The following is a 21,591-nucleotide window of genomic DNA, read 5'->3' on the forward strand; positions in this document are numbered from 1 at the left end:
TTCTGCGCATTGTTTCATTATTTCCGAACGCCGCGGATAATTTCATTTCGAACTTCTCTCGTTTTAATGTCACAAAATTAATGTCTATTTTTCAAATTCCTTTATTTCGATGCTAATCAAATTATCATATACAATATACAGATAATAATTCTAGGAAAGGAAGTGTCATTTAATGTTATGTAATAAGATAGCCGACTCATGTACACGAAAGAAACTTGATATGTGCAGTTCGAATCTACAAATAGTTCGGAATCTACTTCGTTATGCATTAGCCACCATATAGACTCTTTTAAAATGATAATCATGGGAACCGCGTGGAACCATATCGTAGACAAAATATTACGCATCAGATCGAGTATATTGGTCGTCCGATTTATATTATCCGCCTATGACATTGTAATTTGTAAGTAATAATAGAGCCAGCTGACAACGTAGAAAATCTCCTTTCTTACATGCTTTCCCACGAGAGATTGGACGAAGGTCACTTATTACAATTTTGGCGCAATTAAATGTTTCTATAAAATTCTTTTTTATAGCTTCGTTAATGCCGTAATCGCTGCAGTAATTATGTTATCCTATGCATACACCTGCACGATGAACCGCCTAACTATTTTCTTCTCTCTTTCGTCGTATGGTACTTTTGCGATCGTGGAAGGAATGTAACGGAGTTTTACATATGTTTCGTATGATAAATCAAACCGAGTATAGGTGATAAGAGAATTTATATATGGTAATAACTTTGAACATTAATACTGTGCACTGCACGCTTTCCTACACGACAAAACGAATCTAATTCAAGTTCAAGCGTGTCCTTCTAATCAATTTAGTCGTTAAAAAGTGCATCCGATCGTTTAACATTGAAATTATGCGCGAGGAAAAATGTCCATGCAACCAACTCATGCTTTTCGGCTCAACGTTATTAATCTTAGTATATATTCCTCATATAATTCATATGCTTATTCTGGCGAGACTGAAATTAACGCGTTGAGCGCCGCATGTACTATAGTTTGCGAGCGGATACTTTTTGAAATCATCGGAAACTTGTACAGTATAACTAAATATTTTAGTTGAAAAAAGGAAAAAAAGAGACTGAGCGATGCACAAGTGATATACGCGATTGAATTTTGCCGTTACGCTCAACGTGTTAAGGCTCAACGATTCATATACTTTCCTCATTATCTACATTCTATATTTAAGGAGGTTTCAGTGTCACAACTGTTTCTGGCAAAATCATCGCGCCATAGTCAACATTTCAATTTGTAATCGCACCATTATAAATAGTGGCATAAATAACACGGCAAAATTTGAATTAGCATTCAAATTGCACCAGCATTTATAAAATTATAGAGAATACTTTAAAAATCACGTTTGCCCATTCGATTATCAACAATTCGGCTGCTTTTTTCTTGTACAACTATAACGAGACGTGAACGCTGATAATATTATGAGTAAATGAATTTTGCCATGTCCATATTATCATATTATGCCCTTCAATCTTATTGTAGCTTGAAGTCACGCCTACATTCGGTAAAATAAAATATTAATAATTCATACTTCTTGCTCGGATCCGTCGTACACGTTACACGCGATCGATACAGTATGAAATAATTTACAGTTCTGAGTATAGGACAAACAATTGAAGTGGTCCGTATAAAAATTTCATAGGGGACCAAGACTGTTATCGTTCACAAATTTGGATGCGAAGAAACACAATGTATATAGTCTCATATAATATGCGCGATGCTCTTCGATTCATCCAATAATAACTACACACGTGTAAATATAATATACACCTATCTACAACAAAGTTCTATTCAATTATGTAGTGTTGCTATGCTCTTTGCATTTCTTGTACTTTCTTACAGGAGGGTGTATCGTAATTTTTAGCTCTTAGAAATAATTCATCGTCTTCAAAGTTCCTTGCCTTCCATAATAGCGTTTCTCCTAAACATTAAAAGCCATTTATGTGGAATATCTAATGGTATACTATTTTTCAGGAACTATAAATATCATTTTTTTATTTTTGCCTTATGAAAGGTTGAATAATACCGAGTAAAACGTATATACTTACTATAACTTCTCTCTCTATAACAGGCGTGTCGCAAATTATTCAGGTACTCTTCTTCAACAGAAATTTCTAGCCTACGTAAGCTGCCTTGATATTCAGTGTGAAAGTTTTCTTTGACATAGTATGGCACCTTTAATCCTTGAGTTGTTCTCGGTACAGAATATTTTCTGCGCACAAATTAAAATGTGCATATAATCACTCTCGCACAAGTCATTTAATAAATTTAACGTTTAGTATATACCCGGAGGTTACAGCCAAGAAAGTAAAGCACAAGCAGTAAAATTGAAACATTCCATGAAAGTATTAATTAAAACTAATTTATTTGCCATTATACGTCATAAATACTGTGGCGTATGGAGACACTTACGCGTTAGAATGCAAGCTATATACAGGATCTGATATAAAGAAACTGCTCATCATAGTTAATAATATTAATAACAGTACAGGCAACATCTGAAGGAATGTGGTATATCCATTTGCTTGCTGCAAATACAAGGTTTTTTTAAACATTATTAACCGTTGTATATGGTACTTAATGTATTTGATATGTATATGTCATGGTTATGGATTATTATTATACCTGAGAATGAGTGTGTTGAGCTTGCACATCTTGTTGTCTCATCCATCGTCCACCGGAACGTCTCATGTAAAATTCTTGTTGTTGGAACCCACCACCAAAGAACATACTGAACAATTCTTCCGCAGTGATATCGGCTACGAAAATTTATTAAAAAGTTTGGTTAACAAAAAGTTTATTAACAATAATATCCACTAATAGTCTAATGAAAATATCAATTATATATATTATAATATTACTTTCAAATCCTCTTGTATAGTTGTAATGAGCATGATTTTGACGACCTGGTACATTATGGCTTATTTCCTCTTCAGGGCCGTACATATCATATTGTTTCCTCTTTTCAACATCGGTGAGGATAGCAACAGCATTTCCAATAGCTACGAACAACATGTAGTATGCGTTACGTTATAAATTTTTACTTTCAAATACGACTGTAGATGTAGTACAACGATCGATGCTCACCTTTAAAGGCTTCTGCAGCACCTGGAGCTTTATTTTTATCTGGGTGTAACTGAAGTGCTAATTTTTTGTATGATTTTTTTATATCGCTATCAGTAGCATCTTTGGTTACGCCCAAAATTTCATAATAATCCTTGCATTTCTTAATCCTGTAATTAAATACATTAAGATTATCGTAACAATCTCATTTTCCAAAAACAATATACCTGTTCCCTGAAACTTTTCACTCAAAATACATAAAAACATAGAACCTTGTTTACATTTTCTTATCGTAAACTTCTAAAATACATACGTTAAAATGTTTTACATACTTTTATTTACATAATAAATATTTAAAATCATATATAAGATTAGTCCATTGACTTTCATGTAAATAGCTCTAATACTTTGTGGAGCTTGATCGTGTCTTATACCTTTTAACATGTTCGAGTTGATCCTTTGTATACTCGGTGGAGGTTTGAGTGAACGTAGCTTCCTTGGGTGCGGTTTGACGTTTTCTAACAGTAGGTTCGGACTCAGACTTTTGATTTTGTTTTGTAAGCATTGTCACTTTTGCTAACACATCTGTGAATATAAGTTAATTACGTCAAAGTGTTCCACAATTTCACGCGACATCGTGCGATTTCGTTTTTTCTAGATTTTCATACGGATTCATGTTTTTTCGAAAGAAACTCAACAACGTTTGGCGAGAAATTTCAAGTCTATATGCGAATAGAAAGTGTATGTTACTACAAAAAAATGTAATTATGCGTGTCAAAATTATTTCCTCGAAAGTGAACGGCAGACCTGATTAGCTTGAAGTACTACCAATCGTATGCAAAACGACGAATTATATTTAACAGCGATCACAACTTGGAGGATCAACGATCGCGTGTACATGGAACGAGATATAAACGAAAATTGACTAACTAGTCACGCATAGAACACTGACGTGGACTTTCGGTTCGCTTACCTTCTGCCTTCTTCGTTGGATAAAGTTTTTGTGCTTTACGTACAAACTTTTCGGCCTCCTCGTATTTCTTTTCGCGGAGATATCGTTCTACGAGTTCCATGCATCGTTCCGCTTCATCTTTATTGCTGTCCATGGCTTGTTACCGGAGGCCGAACGAAACTTTATCCCAACAGAATGACGGGGCAGAATAGTAAATAAATTCAATCACTCAACTCTTAATTCTCCGCCATAGCAATTTAATAAGTTACGTCATGAACGTACTGCATTGTAGAGCATGCTTCCACGAACGTAGGGTATATGCAAGTTTGTGCATTGTGAACGTAGCAACAAATATAATATGTATGTATTAGCATCTGAACACGTTCATTTTTAATTACACGCACATACAATGTATATATGTACAAAATTAATCAATTCTGATGGATTATTGATTTTATTATTTCTTTCACCGAGCACAGAATTGTTCAGAACAAACTACTACATCGATATCATGTGTAAAAAGCAAGTGACAACATTACAATATGTATATTGTATTGAATTAACATAATAGTTAATTAAACTTCAAAAAGCAATTAATTATGTTTCACAATGTTGATGTTTGTTTTTTTTATATAACATCGATGCAGTGAATTCTGCTGAACAATTCTGTGCTTTCGGTTTTGTTTTTTATGCCCTAATTTTGACATAATTATTGTTTTTCAGCGAACCTGCATTTGACAAATGGGTGTGACAGTGGCGCCTCTTTCGGAAAAAAAGATGAAGCTCCGAACGAGGTCCGTACAGCGCCAATTAGTAAATGGCAAAACGCTCAAACTGCTAGCCAAACAGTGGCGCCATCTGCGGCGAAATCTGGAAGTTTTGTTTTGGCTAGCAGTTTCAGCGTTTTGTGTGTGTGTGCCACCTACTAATTGGCGCTTCACAGATACCGAATGGAGCTTCATTTTTTCTCCACAAGAGGCGCTACTAACGCTCGCATGTGAATAATAACTTTTGTTTACATATATGAACAGTAAAGCATATTACAATAAACAAATTAAATTACGTTTCTACATGCAAAATCAATACATTTGAATTGTTTAATAGTTATATCTGCCAGCTAGTTTTAATCGTGTATTTCTTCGCTACAGTGCACAAATAAGTCGATTTGTGTATTCATTGTGTATTCATCATCTGAAATAACTTAAGTAATTAACAAATTACGTTAAATGAATTATTATTTAATATTTTAGTTATCAATTTAATTTATATTTCTCATAGAAGATGCAGTGTTCAAGACAGGGTATGCAATTGATATCGCATCAGTTTTCTGGTGTAAATATTTCAAATTGTTTATCTGGTATGCTAAAGCCATTAATTGCCATTTCGTCTCGTAATATACATGGATTTTCTCCTATATTATGCGGTATTGGCAAAATACCTGAAGAATTCACAAACTACAATAAAAAAATTTTTCCTCCACAAAAACCAGGTGAAGAAAGAAGACCCGGTGTAAGTTTCCTTTAAGAATGTTATACTTACACAGTAGGATTTCATGTTGACTGCTCCTATGTATGTTTACAGTACGTATGCCACGTGAAAACAAATATAAAATATAGCCCACTGAAAATGTGGTATGCGGCTTGTTTCGTGAGAGGAATGACTATAGACGAAGCTATAAAACAGTGCAGCTTCATACCACAGAAGGGTGGAGCTATTATAAAAGAAACATTACTAGAAGCACAACGTATGGCTGTAGAAGAACATAACATTGAATATAAGTCCAATCTATGGGTTGGTGAGTATATAAACTATTATTAGGATTCGAACAATTATGTTTATCCAAAAGCTTGTCTTCGATACTTTTCTTTTGTAGCTGAGTCTTTTTCATCGAAAAGTATAGTGATTAAAGGCATACGCCGACATGCTAGAGGACGTGCAGGGGAAGTACGTTACAAATATTGTCACTACTTTGTACGATTAGAAGAAGGGAAACCACCGAAAAATTATTACCTGAAGAATCCTCCAAGCGGTGAGGAATTGTTGGAAGAATGGATGACAAAAATGAAACAACGTAAAGTGTATAATTCATTGTAGTGCAATAGTTTTATGAGATAATAAAATATTGAATTTGTGATTTGTTTGAATGAAAAACTCGGTTACATGTGTATCTCGAATTTATTTAAGTTGATTAAAACATGGTAAGAAAATTAAAGCAAACAAATTAGAATTAATTTACAGCTTCAACTTAGTCCTCCTCCAATGGCGTCTCTTAGCATTGTACCTGCAACGGAGAAAACAGATTATTATTTAATGATTTCCCGATTATTATGAAACGATTAAAAAATATCCCATTCGAATAAAAAACACACAGACTTAATATGCAATATATTAATGAATTCACGTAATTAAGATATAAAAACGGTTAAATATTTCGTTACTTACCGAATTGTGTTGCCAGTACGCATTCTAACCCATTGAGGAATTGGTCTGTTCTGCTTCAACTTTTTGGCAAGCTTTCGCTTAATAATAAACGTTTTGTGAGCCGACTGAAACAGATAATAAAATTTGTAAATACTTTAAAACTAATTTTCTGAAGATCACTTTGTTGTAATAGTTAGGATGTCAAAGAATTTGTCAGATTTCGTATTATAACCTAAACATTACCATCTCGCTGGAGTTGCAATCCGCGAAGTGAACGACTAACTCACTAGGTGTTGTTTCCTGTACAAAAATGTCACTAGAATGCGTACCGAAAAAACAATATTACTAAATCTTTGAATTCCCTAATTACTTTACATATGTATTTAACATTTTTTTTTATTAAAAATCACGTCGTGTTAACGATGAAATAATATAATATTATATACCATATTATTATTTTTCTTGTATCAATATTTGTATTCGTATCCTTTAAAAGATGTTTTACACCTTTTATAAAATACTCTTATAATGTAGTATGAATATGTATGCATTTATTTAAAAAAAATAATGCATCACTTTTTATAACATGTGTGTACATACATATTTCATCATATGTAGTATCAATCTATTCCACATCAAATATTACACCTCTATAAAGTAATAAATGGAAGGACTTTGAACTCTTTAGATAAGGATACATTTTATTTCGTTATTTAGGAACTGATTAAGATATAGTCTTCTGAAGTTACAATTTTACAAAATGTTTGCTACGTGTATAAAAACATTGCGTGTTAATAATAAAGTGAGTATCGAATATTTCGATTTTTTTTCTTGATCTTCATCTGTTTTATGTACTAACCAATCTACTTGACATTTACAACCTATTTTAATCGAAATATTTTGACGTATTATATTGTTAACCATATTATTCTGTTAATCATACTAATTCTTATTGATGTGACAAATAAACATTTGTTAAAAAATACTAACATTACATAGAATATATGTTTCTTTTTATTTCTACAAAGAGAGATAGAGAGAGTTGAAAGTAAAGCTTAATTTAATCACAATTACAATTTATAGTTTGGTATTCTAACACGTTATGAATCCACATTGGTCATCGCAGAGCATAACAATGAAGTATTGTCATCTGTTACCTGCAATGCACTAAGTGCTGCAAAAAAGATTGGTGGTGACATAACTGTATTGGTTGCTGGCACAAAATGTGATGCAGTCGTGCAAGCTGTTAGCAAAGCAAATGGTGTTTCCAGGGTTCTGGTTGCAGAAAATGAATCGTTCAAAGGGTTTCTTCCCGAGTCATTGACTCCTCTTATTATTGCAACCCAAAATGAACACAAATTTACTCATATCATGGCTGGGGCTACAGCTTTTGGTAAAGCATTACTGCCAAGAGTAAATACATTTATTTAAATATTTTACGCGAATGTACTTATTGAATTCATATATAATAATAACATTAGATTGTTTTTTGAAGGTTGCAGCTAAGCTAGACGTGTCTCCAATAAGTGATATTATCGGCATCAAATCACCGGATACATTTGTTCGTACTATTTATGCAGGTAATGCGATTCAAACATTAAAAAGCAAAGACAACGTGAAAGTAATATCGATAAGAGGAACATCGTTTGAACTATCATCTTTGGAGGGAGGCAGTGCTAAATGTGATCCTGCACCGACTGGTGACTATAAGACAAGCCTAACAGAGTTCGTTAAACAGGAATTGGTCAAATCTGATAGACCAGAACTAACATCTGCAAAGGTTGTTGTTTCGGGAGGAAGGGGTATGAAGTCTGGAGATAATTTCAAATTATTATACGCGCTGGCTGATAAGCTTAATGCGGCTGTTGGTGCATCTCGAGCCGCGGTCGACGCTGGCTTCGTGCCCAATGACTTGCAAGTTGGACAAACTGGAAAAATTGTTGCACCTGTAAATAAATTTGCTTTCGTATTTCTGCATTTTTCAAATGTTTTACATTGTAATATACATTTTTTAGGATTTGTACATTGCCGTGGGTATATCCGGAGCAATTCAACATCTTGCTGGCATGAAAGACTCAAAAACGATCGTCGCAATTAACAAAGACCCGGAAGCGCCGATCTTCCAAGTAACCGATTATGGTCTTGTTGCTGATCTATTTAAGGCTGTGCCTGAACTTACGGAAAAATTGTAAATCTGAAAAATATTTTTATCATATTTTTGTAAAACTTATACATACATATACATGAAGAGTTTATTGAAAACACAAAATTTTTACATAATTAAACACTGATATTCCATTTATAATCATCATTTGTATAATGATATATGTGTTCATGTAAATTAGTTATATACAGAGTGTCTCATTTGAAGTCCCGCATACAGTTATCTACAGGATTATTCGTTATTAAGAAATACCTATATTTAAAAAATCAAGATCACAAGATAATGTAATAATTTCAGGTATTTTCATTCTGTTTGATTTTTCAATGCGTGTTATACACGCGATACTAGTAATTCGCTTCCTGAATTTGAAAAGGAGGAACCAGTATCATTTATCGCGTCGACTTCAGCGCCATCAAGCACCACGGGACAAACGGTTTATTCAATTGTTTCGAAGCGTACAGTCACTGGCATATATCTCGTACATATACACATGGAATGGCTGCCATCTTTGTTGTTCCTTGGCGTGGTGCATAGCCGGCTAGAATTCGGATTTTTAAGTACATGATCGTATTTATGTGTTTTGTGTCTTTGAGTGTTGAGATTACATAAAAAGTTGAACATGAGCACGGACAGTATTGAGAAGTTATATAAAAATTTTGGTATTCTTGCTGACGCCAAAGATAAAATGGCAGAGGTAATGTACAAACATGGTTATACGCAATAACCACGTTTAGTTCGTTGGAGGCGCGATATATGCTCGCATAGACAAATTAGATGTTTTGTTTATTAAATTTCTGAAATTTCAAATAGTCACAAGTCCGTCGATATGTAGCGCTAGGTTTATATTTTACAATTAATTTAATAGCTTACATGTATAATTACACGGAGAAAGTTATAAATTGTGTACATATGCGTTTGTATACTGATCTAAAGTTTGGTTTTTTTTATTACAGCATGAAAAGGAATACCTGGAAATTCTTACAGCAGTGAAAGGTTCGCCCAAGGAGAAGCGATTAGCCTCACAATTTATAGCAAGGTTCTTTAAATATTTTCCAAAATTGGCCGATCAAGCTATAGATGCTCATTTAGATCTCTGTGAAGATGAAGACATGGCTGTAAGTTTCACTGGTTTGTTTTTGTGCGATGCAATTGTCATAGGTTATTTGTAGAATTTTGTATGATGTATATGGGCAAAACATAGGCATTGTACCCAATGTGCACATACATACAATAATGCAAATATATGTAATTTGTGTATAGATTAGAAAACAAGCTATTAAAGACCTTCCCGCGTTATGCAAGGATAACAAAGAGCATACGGCAAGAATTTCAGACATTTTAGCTCAATTGCTCCAAGCTCAGGATCCATCGGAATTAGCTGTAGTTCATAATAGTGTTATGTCACTTATGAAATCAGATCCAAAAGGTATACAAAAATATTATGTCTTTACTAACTAATATTCGCTATACGCATTCATCGAATTTATATATGTATATACATATACATATACATATAGATAATCAATATTATAATATATTTTTAGGTACGATAAGTGGATTTTTCAATCAAATTATTAATGGTGATGATGGAACACGTGAGCGTTGCATTAAATTTTTAGCAACAAAACTGAAAGCAATAGGTCATGATGTTATTACCAAGGAACCAGAAGACCTATTGATTTCAGAATGCAAGAAAGTATTACAAGTAGGATTGACAGAATTATATGCAATTAGAATAAGGATGTTTCATTGTTTCTTTTTATGTATGAATACTAATTGAATTATTACCTCTGCAGGATGTGACTGCTGACGAGTTCCATAGTATTATGGAAATTCTTGCCTGGACTAGATTAGGTTCGACGGTAAATGGGCAACAGGAATTAGTAGACATTACGGTCGAACAAGCCGAATTATCTGAACCATTTAAACATACTAATGTTGAACAATGGAACAGGCTTGTACAATGTATTAAACATGCACTTCCATTTTTTAGCGTGAGTATCATCGATGCGTATCTTTTAACGGAAAATTCGTTTCTTTTTAGACATATAATGTGCATTTACTTTATTGTTATAGTCTCAAATAGATTCATCGCGTTTCGTCTCCTATATATGTGTACAAGTTCTACCGCATCTCTCTTTGATCACTGCGCCGGATGGTAGAGATGTTCAATTGGAATTATTAAAGCTGCTTGCCGAGCTAGCTGTATTTTGTGGTACAATTGATAAACCGGATGAGAAAGTGCAACAACTTTATAATACACTTATAGTGAGTTACAAATGTTTTTGCAGGTACACGCTTGAACTTCTCTCGTGGCAGATAATAATTATAATTTATTATTTTTAGACGTATATGCCACTTCCACCGGCCACTGAAATAACAGAGGTACCAAAATTGCAATTCAGTCATGTTGAGTGTCTTATGTATGCCTTTCATAAATTATGCAAACAAACGCCCGAATTTTTAATAAAAGATCCGGAACAGCTCAAAGAATTCAGACTAAGGCTACAATACTTTGCACGTGGTATTCAAGGTTACATAAAAAAGTTAAGGGAAGCGATTAGCGGAAAGTCAGAGGAGGAATTGAAATCGGAGGAAAACCAATTGAAAGTTGTCGCGTTGAAAACAACCAATAACATTAATACTTTAATTAAAGATCTATTTCATTCACCACCTAGCTTTAAGAGTGTTATACATCTCTCGTGGAAGACGTCTGTCGCCGATAAAAAGGTATCCACAAATTTCATTTTCAATCTCTTGAGCATACAGTAGTATATACGCAGTATATAGTTTATTAAATTCATCGTATTCTCCCTTTAGAATGAGAAGAACTCATCTGCCCAGAAGAGACATACTCCGATCACATTTGGCAACGACAGTAATTCGAATAAGCGTAGTAAAGAAGACAAAAGTAAGAGAGAAATCTATACTCCACCTAGTGGCAAATACAGTTCAAACATATCATCAAATTATGGTATTTAAAAGGATCAATTAACATTAGATGATACGTTGCTTGGTGTGCCGTCAACGTGATTCTCGTTTTTGTTACAGGTCGAGGTAGATTTAGAGGAAACAGGTCAGGCGGTCGTGGCGGCTACAGGCCTAGAGGTCGCGGTACATGGAGAAAGAACTTTTACTAACCATCCAACTGGCTACGTTGTAAGCACAAAATGGCAAGAGCTGCAATAACAAGAAAGACTGTACCAGGTAAAACCATTGTAAAATGTACATACATACAAATGATGATTGTAAAAGTGATTATTTACAAAGAGTGCTTTTAAGGGAACTGACGAAGAAAGTATACTTTTTTTCGTTCTATAAACGTAACGTAAAGGAAGCGTTCGTCCGTGCCGGTTGACCGTTGTGTAGATTTACTATGGTGTCGCAGGTTTGTTGGTGAAGATAAGGGTTCCATGGATCCATGCTTTTCCTTTAGAGCTGGCCAACGAATGATTAAACAAATGTACCGAATTGTCAAGTGATCTAGTAACTACAGTACGGATTTTCCACGTCTTGGGGTTAGTGGAATACAAAGCATCGTAAAAATAAATATGCGATTTCTTCGTCGTCGAGGCAGTAAGTCTAACATACTGTAGTAGCAGTAACATGGTTTTCTCTGTAGGTTCAGTGTCACCGATTAGAGTATCGTAGTATCGGTAACATGGTTTCTCTAGTCAGAAAGTCACCTCTTAGGGTTTAAATTTGATTATCGTTCTTGATTACTAGCTTACAATTTACATTATATATTTACATAGTATGCAGTCGTGTTGTAGTTTCTTCCTATTATTAAATTGACTCGTTTCCCTAATAAGAGTCGTGCTTCTTGTGTGTCTTGCACATGGCGTTCTTAGTCTTTCATCTTTGATAAAAATTTCTCTTGCTCTCTTTACACAAGATGTGAAAAATATTTCTATAATTTCAGCTGTGCGTTTCCTCCTCTAAAAGAAAAGTTCTTCACAAAGTATTCATTATAATTCCAAGTGATCCCTTGCCGAAGAAACTTCGTCCGAGACAATTGAAACATTATTTTCTTTAATATTATCGTTCCTCAGCATGTGTGAAATGTCTGCAAAAGTTGGATAGGCTGTATGATGAATGAAACCTCTATTCTTACATTATCAGAAAAACTTTCCAACTCTCGATTTAGTATCGTGGATCTGGTAGTTACTATTAAGTAGCAGTAGAATATAATCAAGTAAGAAGAATGGAGAGAACGGGGAGATTAAGGTGATTTTATTTTATCAAAAATTGTGGCACTGTTTGTTGTAACATCTAATGCATCTTTGCACACTTTTGTCTTTGTTATTTTACTTTTTGTCATTAATATATAGTTTACGAAATTCACTGCATTGCATTTGCATCTTATTTCGTTTTTGTTCACTTTCAATAAGTGTGTCCTAATCTTATGTTTTAGTAACGTGTACAACAACTTTTCTTGTAACACCATGTGTGTATTATGTCACACGAACGCTTTCTTCTTCCAGTGTGTAAGTGATCTTCGCTATGTTAGTTGAACAACTGACCTTGTGTATCACATAAAACTTGTACATGTGCTTGAAGCTTTTACAAAAACACTAAAATATAAAGTGCAAGCTGATAAGTAAGCAGTAGTCCAACTTGAATCTTGCGACTTATTGACTAGAGAAACCATGTCTTCGCTTTAAGGGTACTCTAGTCGAGACTATCGAAGCTGCAGTGTAACCGTGTCGCCATCGCTATGGTACACTGGATCCATTACCTCGACTACAGAGAACTGTGTAATTACCGTTACGGTATTCTCTGTTTCACCTATCTCGAGACGTGGAGAAACTATGCGGTAGTCGTTAGGTCATTTGATAATTTAGTGCAATCAGTTGATTGTTCTACGTTCATCTTTTAAAACGAAACATGGAGCCTTCAGGATCCTTTGAACGACATCAAGGAATCCGCGACATCATAGTAAAACGTACGCGACGGTCGATTGGCACGGACGAACGCTAGTGTCCTTTTCCTATCCACCATCAAACAAAAATTTTGTAACAATAATAATTCATAAATATATTATCATTTAACTTAATAAATATCACTATTGCATAATACACGTTGTATTTTTTATGCCCGATAATATGAGAATAATTTTACATGCAAGTCATTTTTCAGTTTGTGAGAACAATCTTATAGTATCTACTAATTCGTACATGTTGCAAGCCGGTATTTAAACACAGATAGTTTGTAACGTTTACTTGTCGATTGTGGAGCGATGTGGAAGCATGCTCGTGTATATTAATGTACTGTAACTTTTGGAAAATAATGTTGTCAATTACTATATCGTTCCAAACATGTAAACATTACTTTATTAGATTCAATACAAATATAGCTAATCGAATAAAGATTATTTATCAGAAATATATTGTGTTTCTTCTGTACGTGTAATATTAATATCTTGAAAATCATAAAAATGATTTTACTTTGTATCGTTTAATAAATAAAACTAGCAATATTTATATAGAACTATTATCATTACAGTGTATCTTACATTTATAATTACAGCGTCTTTTTTTACAAGATAACATAGAAAGTAGATCTCTATCGATACTTTAAAATAGTCCATTCGATGAAATCATATCGTCGATTACTTTACACATAATACGATCGCTCGGACTGCACGGATCCGATGTTTGTTGTTCAGATCCTAAGTTATCGATCGATTCCATAGCATCTGTGTTTATTGCTAGCTTGGAATCCAATTCTGACGTGTCTGGTAACATTTGTAACGCGTGTTGTAAAATTTCTTGAACCTGAAATGGAATTCAAGAATATAATCGTAATTCTTCCACTTCGAATATCTATAGAAGATCGCTAGTACCATACCTTCTCTAAATGCTTCTGAAACCTAAGCGCAGTTTCAATGCGTTGTCTGCGCTGAAGCTCCATCATGACTCGTAATGTTTCTCTAGCTTGGTGAGGTCTGAATTCGTTTAGCAAATGGTGAATATGAATAAAGAGAAGACTAAGATCTTCTACCTACGGATAGTAAGAAAAAAAGGAGAAAACAAACGTTTAGAATTATTCTTACAGACACACGCATGGCAATCAAGTACTCACTTTCTCGGCACGTCTCGGACTTTCAGGACATTGCACAAGAAGATCTATTAGATCCAGGAAATTGACGAGCAACGAGTGATTAAGTTTCTTCAATTCCCGTCGACGATCGAAGTGTTGGGGATACAATCTCTTGATGCCTTGGGCCTCGAGTGGTCGGATAATTGTGTCGTCCGCGTTAAATACGTTTCCAAACATTGAGTAAGTGTCGTGTATCGGCGGCGGCGGCCGTGGTGCTCTCCCTCGACGAACATTTTCGTCCGTGTACACATTAATATACTGTACCGGTGGCAACGGCAACGAACTAACTTGTATCGCCTCGGGAGCAGCCATATCTAATATTCAGAAACACAATTACAGAAACACAGGGAACAATGTCACTCGAGGCGTGATACACTACTGCTACTGGCCGAAGCATGCAGCAGGTTATGTTCGACGTTCGACAACGCTGGCAATGCTGTTGTCGTTGTCAAACTGATCGGAGCGCTGGATTGTACATACTGCGCAGACGCGTACTTTCGCGCTCATCCGTCACTTTTTCTTCTCGTTAGGAATTTACACTCAGCTTATCGGAGAATGCGTACTCGGGTCTAAATCGAATGAGTATTCAAGTACTCGGATACAAATGGTAATTGAAAACATAAACATTTAATATTGCTCTTGCCTGCTATCTGCCGTTTACATTGTTATCTTTTGTTCTCGGTCGATCGTTTTGGACAATCCATTGTTTGCACGCTCGATTCATATATATATGTATATACATACGTATAAACAGTTTAAAGAATTTCGAAATTGGTTAAAAACAGAATGAGAAGATATTGGACTATCTAGAGAACGATCAGAGCATAGCAAGGAGCTTTCCGCTTAGTTTTACCTGCTACTATTTTGGATCTCAAACCTAACCTATTCCAACGTGACCCAACCTTTTCTGTTATCTCAGATATTTACCCACCACTGTGTACATACTTCAGAGTTAGGTTTCGATAGAAATATTTTTGAGTAACAACAAAGTGGCGGGCATAGAACAGGATTAGGTTAGGTTCGAACCATTGTTCCGAAATAGTGGTTGGTAGAGAACAGGATACGTAGAGATAAAGTGGCGAGCAGATAACAGTAAAGACCCCATAAACGCATTGTATTATTAGAACAGTCGTGTTCGTGCGTTTGAACATCGAACCGTGTACGTAATTCCGTCTTGCAACGAGAGCGCCTAGGTTATATCGATTCGATTCTTTCAACGATCACGACACGTCCGTTATTTGTTTACTCGACAATATATGTACTTCGGCCGGTGACGTTCCCTCCGGAATCGTGTAATAGTTATCACTGTGTGTTTAAGAGAAGCAAACGCTGTCCGTGCAAAAGCAAAACAACATGCAAGAGGCAGCCTGCGAGACCGCCATCTTGTTTTTTTAAAATGAGTCAACAGGTATTCCCTGTCGGCCAAGTTAACGCGTTAACGCTGCCAGGACGTCGAACTCCGGCCGGGAATTTTCGTTGTTCGCCGAATAAATCGTGGCCATTGAGACGCCGAAAGTGTCGCTCGATTTTACAGTACGAACCGCTAGAAGGGCGCGCGACGTTTCGGGATAAACGCTCTACTAACGTAGTGAGGTATTTCCTGCTATCTCGTGAGTTTCCAACGTCTTCGTTTGACAGATTGTCGGTGTGTGTATGCGTTCCGTTCCACGTGAATTCTTTGTTTGGGCACCGGTCATGTTTCTGACAAGCATTAAAACTGCGGCGTGGTAGCGGCGAGCTCGTACATGGTGAGTTTCATTCTTTCTTTCGTTTTGCCATCGTGATCCCGTTGTTCTCGCGAGAATCGTCCTTGCACGAACAGAATCGCGCCGACACGAGTGTCAGGATAACCACAAACTAGCCGCGTAATTGTCGGTCTCGTTGTCGCTAGTATTTTTTCTACGATCACGATTTTAATACGTTCGCTGCCCCCGTGACGCATACACCAGTCGTCTAAGTCGCTCTTAAGAATTTCAAAATTTAATCGTTCTTCGCTGCTAGATCGAACGTGCTAACCGAATTTGGTTAGGATCTACGAGCTACCGACAAATCTTAACAACCACGATCAATTTTGAATTCTCGGTTCTCGTTTACGCGTTCAATCGTTCAATAATTCTCTTCGATTTTATGGTATTTTTCTTTCAACACGTTAAGTCAATTCTTGGCGCTTCCTTTTGGTTTTCCCTGGTCACGATTACGCAGAAACTCGCTTAATGCGTTGTTGAAAATGCGATATCTGCTTATTGTTTGCTATTTCAAGGTCAAGACAGTATTGTCAAAAATTGTACGATAATATAAATTAATTACTCACACGTTTTTGTTTTTATACTTTTCAAAAAGCAATGGTACTTAGGTTCATGATATTTTTCCTCCATCATTTTTTTTTTAAATTTCCTGTCAATTAGTAAACGCGTGACAATCGTTTATAAAATCGGTATAAAATGTATAGAGGAGACACGTATCGAATGTCAACATATTTATTATTCTGTTAAGATTTTTTAGAATGTCCATTCCAGCGAAATCAGATGTACGTGTATAGTCTCGAATGTAATATCTTACGTGTTTTATTTCACCGACACATCTTTAGTACGGTTAAGGAAAACTATGTTCAATATATTTTTAACTATCAAGGACAGCTTAGTGCAATTTTATGCATTTTGTTGTATCGGCGCATCGATATCGATGCAAGTGTGAGAAGATGAAAGCGCTTTCTATGGTTTCACGTAGCTTCGGCACGTGTTTTTATCGAGTCACCATAGTTTACCATAGGATATAAAAACCTACAGTTCGTTGTAAAATATTCTAAGCTTCTCAATCGACGCTATACTCGTTTCATGGATCGTTAAATAGTTCAAGTTTCGAAAGAGATTACATGTTCTCGATAACAGATGCATTTAATTACATTTATACGCGGTAGAAACAATGGAATAAACCATTTGATTAGCAACTACGCGCATTTACAATTTGTTCAAATCAATTTCATAATTTTCAATCAAATCATAATTTACTTCTGCTCGCTTATGTTACTGTTCTCGATAGATTGTATCCTAATCATTTTAACAAGCTTATATATATATCTAAATTTATTATCTAGTTTGAACATTTGATTACGCTAATTGCTATGAAAATTGCGACAGTAGGATTGTCTAGAAATATGTAATTGTTTAATATATAAAAATGAAAAACACAATGCGACGAATTCTTATATTCGGTAGATTTATAATTAATTGAGAACGTCTCGAAAGTTTTACGTGGTGAATGGGAACGTTTTATGTTGTTGCCTTCTGTAGTTAAAAGATAGAATTCATTGTCACCGAATGGTTCGAATAAGAACGATTAGTATCGGTAGGTCAAGTGGAAGAGGTTCTCGAGGGCGTGGCCTAAGCGAGTTAGTCATCCTCGATTTTCCATTACCCTTTTCCAACGATCCACCTTTTGCCGATCGCCTATTTTTTAAGCGGTCGACCATTTATACGAGACAATAGTCGTCGGTTCGTTCCTCCGTTAATCGATCCTTTCGCGTATAATTTCTTCGATTCGCAGCTTTCTCAAAAGCTCTTGAACGTTCTTCTCGGAAGAACTTGCGAGGCTACGATGAGCGCGGTCGATCGGTAACGGGGAAGGTGTGCAAAATGTTTTGCGACTCGCTGTACACTTCGACGGGGATTCCCGATACTTCCGGAAGCTGAACCGGAAGGAACGTGGCGCGGGCACGTGACCGTGCACGCAGCTAACGCAATTTTCTCTGTGGTCGCGTGTGCGTATGAGTGGCGCGACCGCATCTGCGTTACATCCGTTCTAGCTTCGAAACCATGATAGAGAGTTAGCTCCGCCGTATTAAACGGTCGCCGCTATTTACTCGATTTATTTACAGCCGTAATTTTACGCCAGATGTTATACACCCTCCCACGCGTTCTCCGCTCCGTCCCGTCCTCGCCAAAATTAGGGGCCGCGAACGAAGCGATCCTCGCGAATTTTTCCGTTGCCGCGGCTCTTTTTATCGTCGAGCTCGCGAAACGTTCGTCGGATACAACGTCGTCGATTATCCCCCAACAAAACCCAATGACGAGTCAAACTTGTAATCTCGTTCAGTGTCTAAGAACAAATCTCATTTAAATCGTTTCATTAACCGCTCAACCGGCGCGATGGTTTTTCCGTCGCATTCTTCTCTCGGAAGCAACGCCGCGAACGTACGATCTCGCGGTGGGTTTATTCAGATATTCTCGACTACGGATTCGCCGCGATAATAAGCTGTTTTTTCTTCGAAGAATCTCGCGAGAATCAGCGGGAGAGGCGGTTCGAACCGATATCCTACCGGGGATTCGATCCGGTAGGATAATTGGAAGTTCATCGGGGAAGTTGCGTAATTGGCTTTTAATAAAGTTTCCGTTCTCGAAGAAAAGCTCGGGCTTGTTCGAAAGAATCCGGAAAGCAAACGATGTCGATCGGTCGGAAACAGTTAATGGAACTCTCCGCTTTGGAAATTGATCGTGGAACGATACGGGACACGACTTTCGGAATTTCTTTCTTCTTTTTTTTTTTCTCGAACGAAACCAAGAAACGGGTCGACTGGAAAGTTTTCGGACAAATCTGCCGTAGTTCGGAGAACGGCGAGAAAATAATTGCACGCGAAAATAAGTAGAATTCCGTGGTCAGCGTCGCGCTCGCGACTCCGTCAGCGTTTTGCTGACGCGCGAGTCTCGCCGATAAGATACGTTACCGATAGGTTTTCGAACGAGACGCGACGATAACGGATTTATTGTTCCAGGGTGGCCCACCGTCGGTGATGGCGGGGAAAGATGGGAAGCTGGAGCCGAAAAGCGGGGACGTGGTGAGGCAGGGGTTCATGGTGAAACGGTCTCAGAACAAGAAACGTTTCACGCCCGTCAACTACAAGCAACGCTGGTTCGTTCTGACCAGGCGCTACCTCGTTTATTACGACGGCGATGGAGAGGTACGTGCTCTTCCCATTGTCTCATTAACGCTTCCGCTACACTCTGCCGCGAATCGACCGCAGCGTTTCGCGATCGAAACGCAACGAATTCCGCTGCGCCTTTCGAGGCGCGACGAAACTTTGATAACAAAAAAATCGTACCTCGAGTTTCACGGGTTCGTCGTAAAGAGCGGACACCGCTGCTCCTCGATGCGACGGCAGTTTCGCTCGCTCGCGAGAACATAGTACCTCCATTTCATACGATTTCTCTCCTTCGACGCGTACCAAATCTAGACGCAAGTTGCACCCCTTGAAACGCGATCCGAAATAACCGATTAGTCAGGGACCAGCGTGGACGAGCGCGATCGAAGTTCCCCTGGCGAACGCTTCGAGTCGTAGGTACGCGTTGCACGGAATGTTCACGATAATCGAACGCGACCATTGGCCATCCGGTTCGGCAAACAGCCCGGCATTCCCGTGAATTAGAAGCCTAAGGATGCTCGCGACCGTAGCCGGTCGGATGGTCGTTAAACGGGCTCGATTACCGTCCGAAGCGTCCCAAGATATAACGTCGACACGGTTCCTCCCCCGAATCCTCCCTCGCGACCTCTCCGCGGACCCTCCATCTTTCTCCGTTGATTCGTAGTCGGATTCGGTGGTAGTCGGCTGCGTAGCTACTACGCGGAGAGCTCGTCGAGCCCCGCGGACCGGCCAGTTTCGGGGTGAGTAGTGGGTGGCAGGCTGCGCTCGCCAGGCTGGACGAGAGGAGAGACGAGGGTGGTGTTTCGGGTGGGACGCGGGGGTGGTGGTCGGGTATAACGTGCTCGTAGACCATGTGTAAAATTGGTAGCGCAGGCGCCCGGGGCCGCCACCGACCGCCACCGACCGCCACCTTCTCTTCATCCTTTCTTCCGCTGGCTCCGTCGCGAGTTCCTGATGCTCCGCGGCTCAGTCGGTGGTGATCGTCGTCGGGGTCGCACTCTCGCCGTGAATCGCGTGCATCGCGTACACTCTCAGCCCACCTTCGATCCCCGCGTACAGCCAGCAACCTTGGCCGCATCTTCGCGAGTGACACCTTCGAGCGAGACCCGTCCGCGAGAAACGAGAGAAATCGAACGCGCGACCGCCTCGATCGCTCCCCAGCACCCAGCTGCCAGCTCCGGCCCTGTCCGGATCGATCGATCCCGATCGCGATCCCGAGCTCGGTCTTCGATCCACCGTGTCTATACGCGATCGTCTCTCCTGCGAGGACCTTCGAAGACTCGTTCTCTCCGGGAGAACTCGCGTCTCGATATAATATTCCGGATCGTTTAGGGAAACGTTCGGGACCGAATGGTTCGGATCGTCTGCCCAGCAAGTTCCGCGGCGCCGAGTCCTTTTAATTAAATCCGCGCCCGCCTCTGTCTATCCGAGCTTGTCGGAACTTGCCGAATCGTTATTCGACGGAAAGTTCGTGACCGCCGAGTCCTTCCGGAGAGTTGCGCCGAGGGATCGCCAAGAATCCATCGGCAAGAATCGCGGTCGGCAGGCCGCAGAGCCTGCTGGTCCCCTGTGCAAGGAAGCATCCTCGCGTCCTCCAAAGCGTTCCTCCACGTGGGGAGGATCCAGTTCACCGTTCTCGGCCCGTCGCAGCCGCAAAACATTTCCTGCTTCCGGCCCCCAACGTGCAACGTGGAGGTAAGACCCGTAGTTTCTCCTCCGAGCACCCGACAAATCGCTTTTCACCCGGCGACCATTCCGCGAATCGTTTCGCGCACTCCAAGGGGCCGAGACGTTGCGACGATCCGGAAAGTAGGTTTATTCTCGGATCGAGCTTCTTCCGGATATTTCTCGCCGATACGTGCCGCGTTCGGCGTACGCTCGATCGAAAAGAATCGGCTTTTTAATCGGTTCAAAATTGGCTCGAGCAATCCGTCGACGTTCTCTTTCCGAT

General features: G+C 38.4%; 7 protein-coding genes across 13 annotated transcripts in view; 4 read left to right on the top strand and 3 right to left on the bottom strand.

Annotated features, from left to right (window-relative positions):
• Positions 1–85: 85 nt before the first annotated feature.
• Positions 86–4,319, bottom strand: LOC117227508 (dnaJ homolog subfamily B member 12). Its single transcript, XM_033482804.2, has 8 exons — positions 4,060–4,319; positions 3,521–3,671; positions 3,111–3,256; positions 2,885–3,025; positions 2,649–2,782; positions 2,436–2,551; positions 2,072–2,235; positions 86–1,944 (listed from the first exon to the last, which is right to left on the bottom strand). Exons 1-8 carry the CDS (start codon positions 4,190–4,192, stop codon positions 1,832–1,834), a joined length of 1,098 nt encoding a protein of 365 aa, XP_033338695.2. The 5' UTR covers positions 4,193–4,319; the 3' UTR covers positions 86–1,831.
• A 680-nt stretch (positions 4,320–4,999) lies between these two features.
• mRpL22 (mitochondrial ribosomal protein L22) lies at positions 5,000–6,189 on the top strand. Its single transcript, XM_033482819.2, has 4 exons — positions 5,000–5,243; positions 5,317–5,547; positions 5,620–5,833; positions 5,912–6,189. The coding sequence occupies exons 2-4, from the start codon at positions 5,320–5,322 to the stop codon at positions 6,130–6,132; spliced, it is 663 nt and encodes a 220-aa protein (XP_033338710.2). The 5' UTR covers positions 5,000–5,243; positions 5,317–5,319; the 3' UTR covers positions 6,133–6,189.
• A 5-nt stretch (positions 6,190–6,194) lies between these two features.
• RpL39 (ribosomal protein L39) lies at positions 6,195–6,829 on the bottom strand. The gene is made up of 3 exons (XM_033482823.2): positions 6,703–6,829; positions 6,481–6,584; positions 6,195–6,319 (listed from the first exon to the last, which is right to left on the bottom strand). The coding sequence occupies exons 1-3, from the start codon at positions 6,703–6,705 to the stop codon at positions 6,271–6,273; spliced, it is 156 nt and encodes a 51-aa protein (XP_033338714.1). The 5' UTR covers positions 6,706–6,829; the 3' UTR covers positions 6,195–6,270.
• Positions 6,830–7,083: 254 nt separating this feature from the next.
• On the top strand, positions 7,084–8,764 carry wal (electron transfer flavoprotein subunit alpha wal). 2 transcript variants are annotated; one of them, XM_033482807.2, is made up of 4 exons: positions 7,084–7,261; positions 7,543–7,872; positions 7,955–8,407; positions 8,475–8,764. In XM_033482807.2, the coding sequence occupies exons 1-4, from the start codon at positions 7,220–7,222 to the stop codon at positions 8,649–8,651; spliced, it is 1,002 nt and encodes a 333-aa protein (XP_033338698.1). In that variant the 5' UTR covers positions 7,084–7,219; the 3' UTR covers positions 8,652–8,764. The 2 variants fall into 2 exon arrangements, with proteins under 2 accessions (XP_033338698.1, XP_033338699.1); XM_033482808.2 differs by having other exon boundaries at positions 7,111–7,261; positions 7,731–7,872.
• Positions 8,765–8,930: 166 nt separating this feature from the next.
• cass (apoptosis inhibitor cassowary) lies at positions 8,931–14,008 on the top strand. 4 transcript variants are annotated; one of them, XR_004492090.2, is made up of 10 exons: positions 8,931–9,317; positions 9,577–9,738; positions 9,884–10,049; positions 10,168–10,328; positions 10,420–10,617; positions 10,700–10,891; positions 10,970–11,353; positions 11,444–11,597; positions 11,675–11,830; positions 13,763–14,008. XR_004492090.2 is itself a non-coding variant. In XM_033482802.2 (9 exons), the coding sequence occupies exons 1-9, from the start codon at positions 9,243–9,245 to the stop codon at positions 11,761–11,763; spliced, it is 1,581 nt and encodes a 526-aa protein (XP_033338693.2). In that variant the 5' UTR covers positions 8,931–9,242; the 3' UTR covers positions 11,764–13,699. The 4 variants fall into 4 exon arrangements, 2 of the variants coding, with proteins under 2 accessions (XP_033338693.2, XP_076377903.1); XR_013033377.1 differs by lacking the exon at positions 13,763–14,008 and adding an exon at positions 11,906–13,699; XM_033482802.2 differs by lacking the exon at positions 13,763–14,008 and having other exon boundaries at positions 11,675–13,699.
• MED7 (mediator complex subunit 7) lies at positions 13,931–16,124 on the bottom strand. Its single transcript, XM_033482818.2, has 4 exons — positions 15,988–16,124; positions 14,708–15,039; positions 14,474–14,626; positions 13,931–14,400 (listed from the first exon to the last, which is right to left on the bottom strand). The coding sequence occupies exons 2-4, from the start codon at positions 15,035–15,037 to the stop codon at positions 14,200–14,202; spliced, it is 684 nt and encodes a 227-aa protein (XP_033338709.1). The 5' UTR covers positions 15,038–15,039; positions 15,988–16,124; the 3' UTR covers positions 13,931–14,199.
• The window catches only part of Btk29A (tyrosine-protein kinase Btk29A), a 157,149-nt gene continuing 150,761 nt past the window's right edge, over positions 15,204–21,591 (top strand). For 2 of the 3 annotated variants that reach the window (XM_033482797.2, XM_033482798.2), the window contains exons 1-2: positions 16,364–16,473; positions 19,494–19,679. In XM_033482797.2, coding sequence (XP_033338688.2) covers positions 16,471–16,473; positions 19,494–19,679 — 189 coding nt within the window. In that variant the 5' untranslated portion in view covers positions 16,364–16,470. Of the gene's footprint in view, positions 15,333–16,363; positions 16,474–19,493; positions 19,680–21,591 lie in introns of those variants that run through there. The other variant, XM_033482796.2, reaches the window with a different exon arrangement.

The sequence above is a fragment of the Megalopta genalis genome, chromosome 5 (genome assembly GCF_051020955.1).
Source record: "Megalopta genalis isolate 19385.01 chromosome 5, iyMegGena1_principal, whole genome shotgun sequence".
Lineage (NCBI taxonomy): Eukaryota > Metazoa > Arthropoda > Insecta > Hymenoptera > Halictidae > Megalopta > Megalopta genalis.

Bases quoted from the DNA above. Each gene is read 5' to 3' on its own strand.
- LOC117227508 (XM_033482804.2), bottom strand. From the start codon at position 4,192: ATGGACAGCAATAAAGATGAAGCGGAACGATGCATGGAACTCGTAGAA. The intron at 3,026-3,110 runs GTGAGCATCGAT...TGTTGTTCGTAG, and splicing joins TGCTGCAGAAGCCTTTAAAG to CTATTGGAAATGCTGTTGCT. The intron at 2,783-2,884 runs GTAATATTATAA...AAATTTTCGTAG, and splicing joins CTATACAAGAGGATTTGAAA to CCGATATCACTGCGGAAGAA.
- mRpL22 (XM_033482819.2), top strand. From the start codon at position 5,320: ATGCAGTGTTCAAGACAGGGTATGCAATTGATATCGCATCAGTTTTCT. The intron at 5,548-5,619 runs GTAAGTTTCCTT...GTATGTTTACAG, and splicing joins GTGAAGAAAGAAGACCCGGT to TACGTATGCCACGTGAAAAC. The intron at 5,834-5,911 runs GTGAGTATATAA...TTTCTTTTGTAG, and splicing joins TAAGTCCAATCTATGGGTTG to CTGAGTCTTTTTCATCGAAA.
- RpL39 (XM_033482823.2), bottom strand. The intron at 6,320-6,480 runs GTAAGTAACGAA...TCTCCGTTGCAG, and splicing joins CGTACTGGCAACACAATTCG to GTACAATGCTAAGAGACGCC.
- wal (XM_033482807.2), top strand. From the start codon at position 7,220: ATGTTTGCTACGTGTATAAAAACATTGCGTGTTAATAATAAA. The intron at 7,262-7,542 runs GTGAGTATCGAA...TACAATTTATAG, and splicing joins CATTGCGTGTTAATAATAAA to TTTGGTATTCTAACACGTTA. The intron at 7,873-7,954 runs GTAAATACATTT...TGTTTTTTGAAG, and splicing joins GTAAAGCATTACTGCCAAGA to GTTGCAGCTAAGCTAGACGT.
- cass (XM_033482802.2), top strand. From the start codon at position 9,243: ATGAGCACGGACAGTATTGAGAAGTTATATAAAAATTTTGGTATTCTT. The intron at 9,318-9,576 runs GTAATGTACAAA...TTTTTATTACAG, and splicing joins CCAAAGATAAAATGGCAGAG to CATGAAAAGGAATACCTGGA. The intron at 10,050-10,167 runs GTATACAAAAAT...ATATATTTTTAG, and splicing joins TATGAAATCAGATCCAAAAG to GTACGATAAGTGGATTTTTC.
- MED7 (XM_033482818.2), bottom strand. From the start codon at position 15,037: ATGGCTGCTCCCGAGGCGATACAAGTTAGTTCGTTGCCGTTGCCACCG. The intron at 14,627-14,707 runs GTGAGTACTTGA...TACTATCCGTAG, and splicing joins GTCCGAGACGTGCCGAGAAA to GTAGAAGATCTTAGTCTTCT. The intron at 14,401-14,473 runs GTATGGTACTAG...ATTCCATTTCAG, and splicing joins TTCAGAAGCATTTAGAGAAG to GTTCAAGAAATTTTACAACA.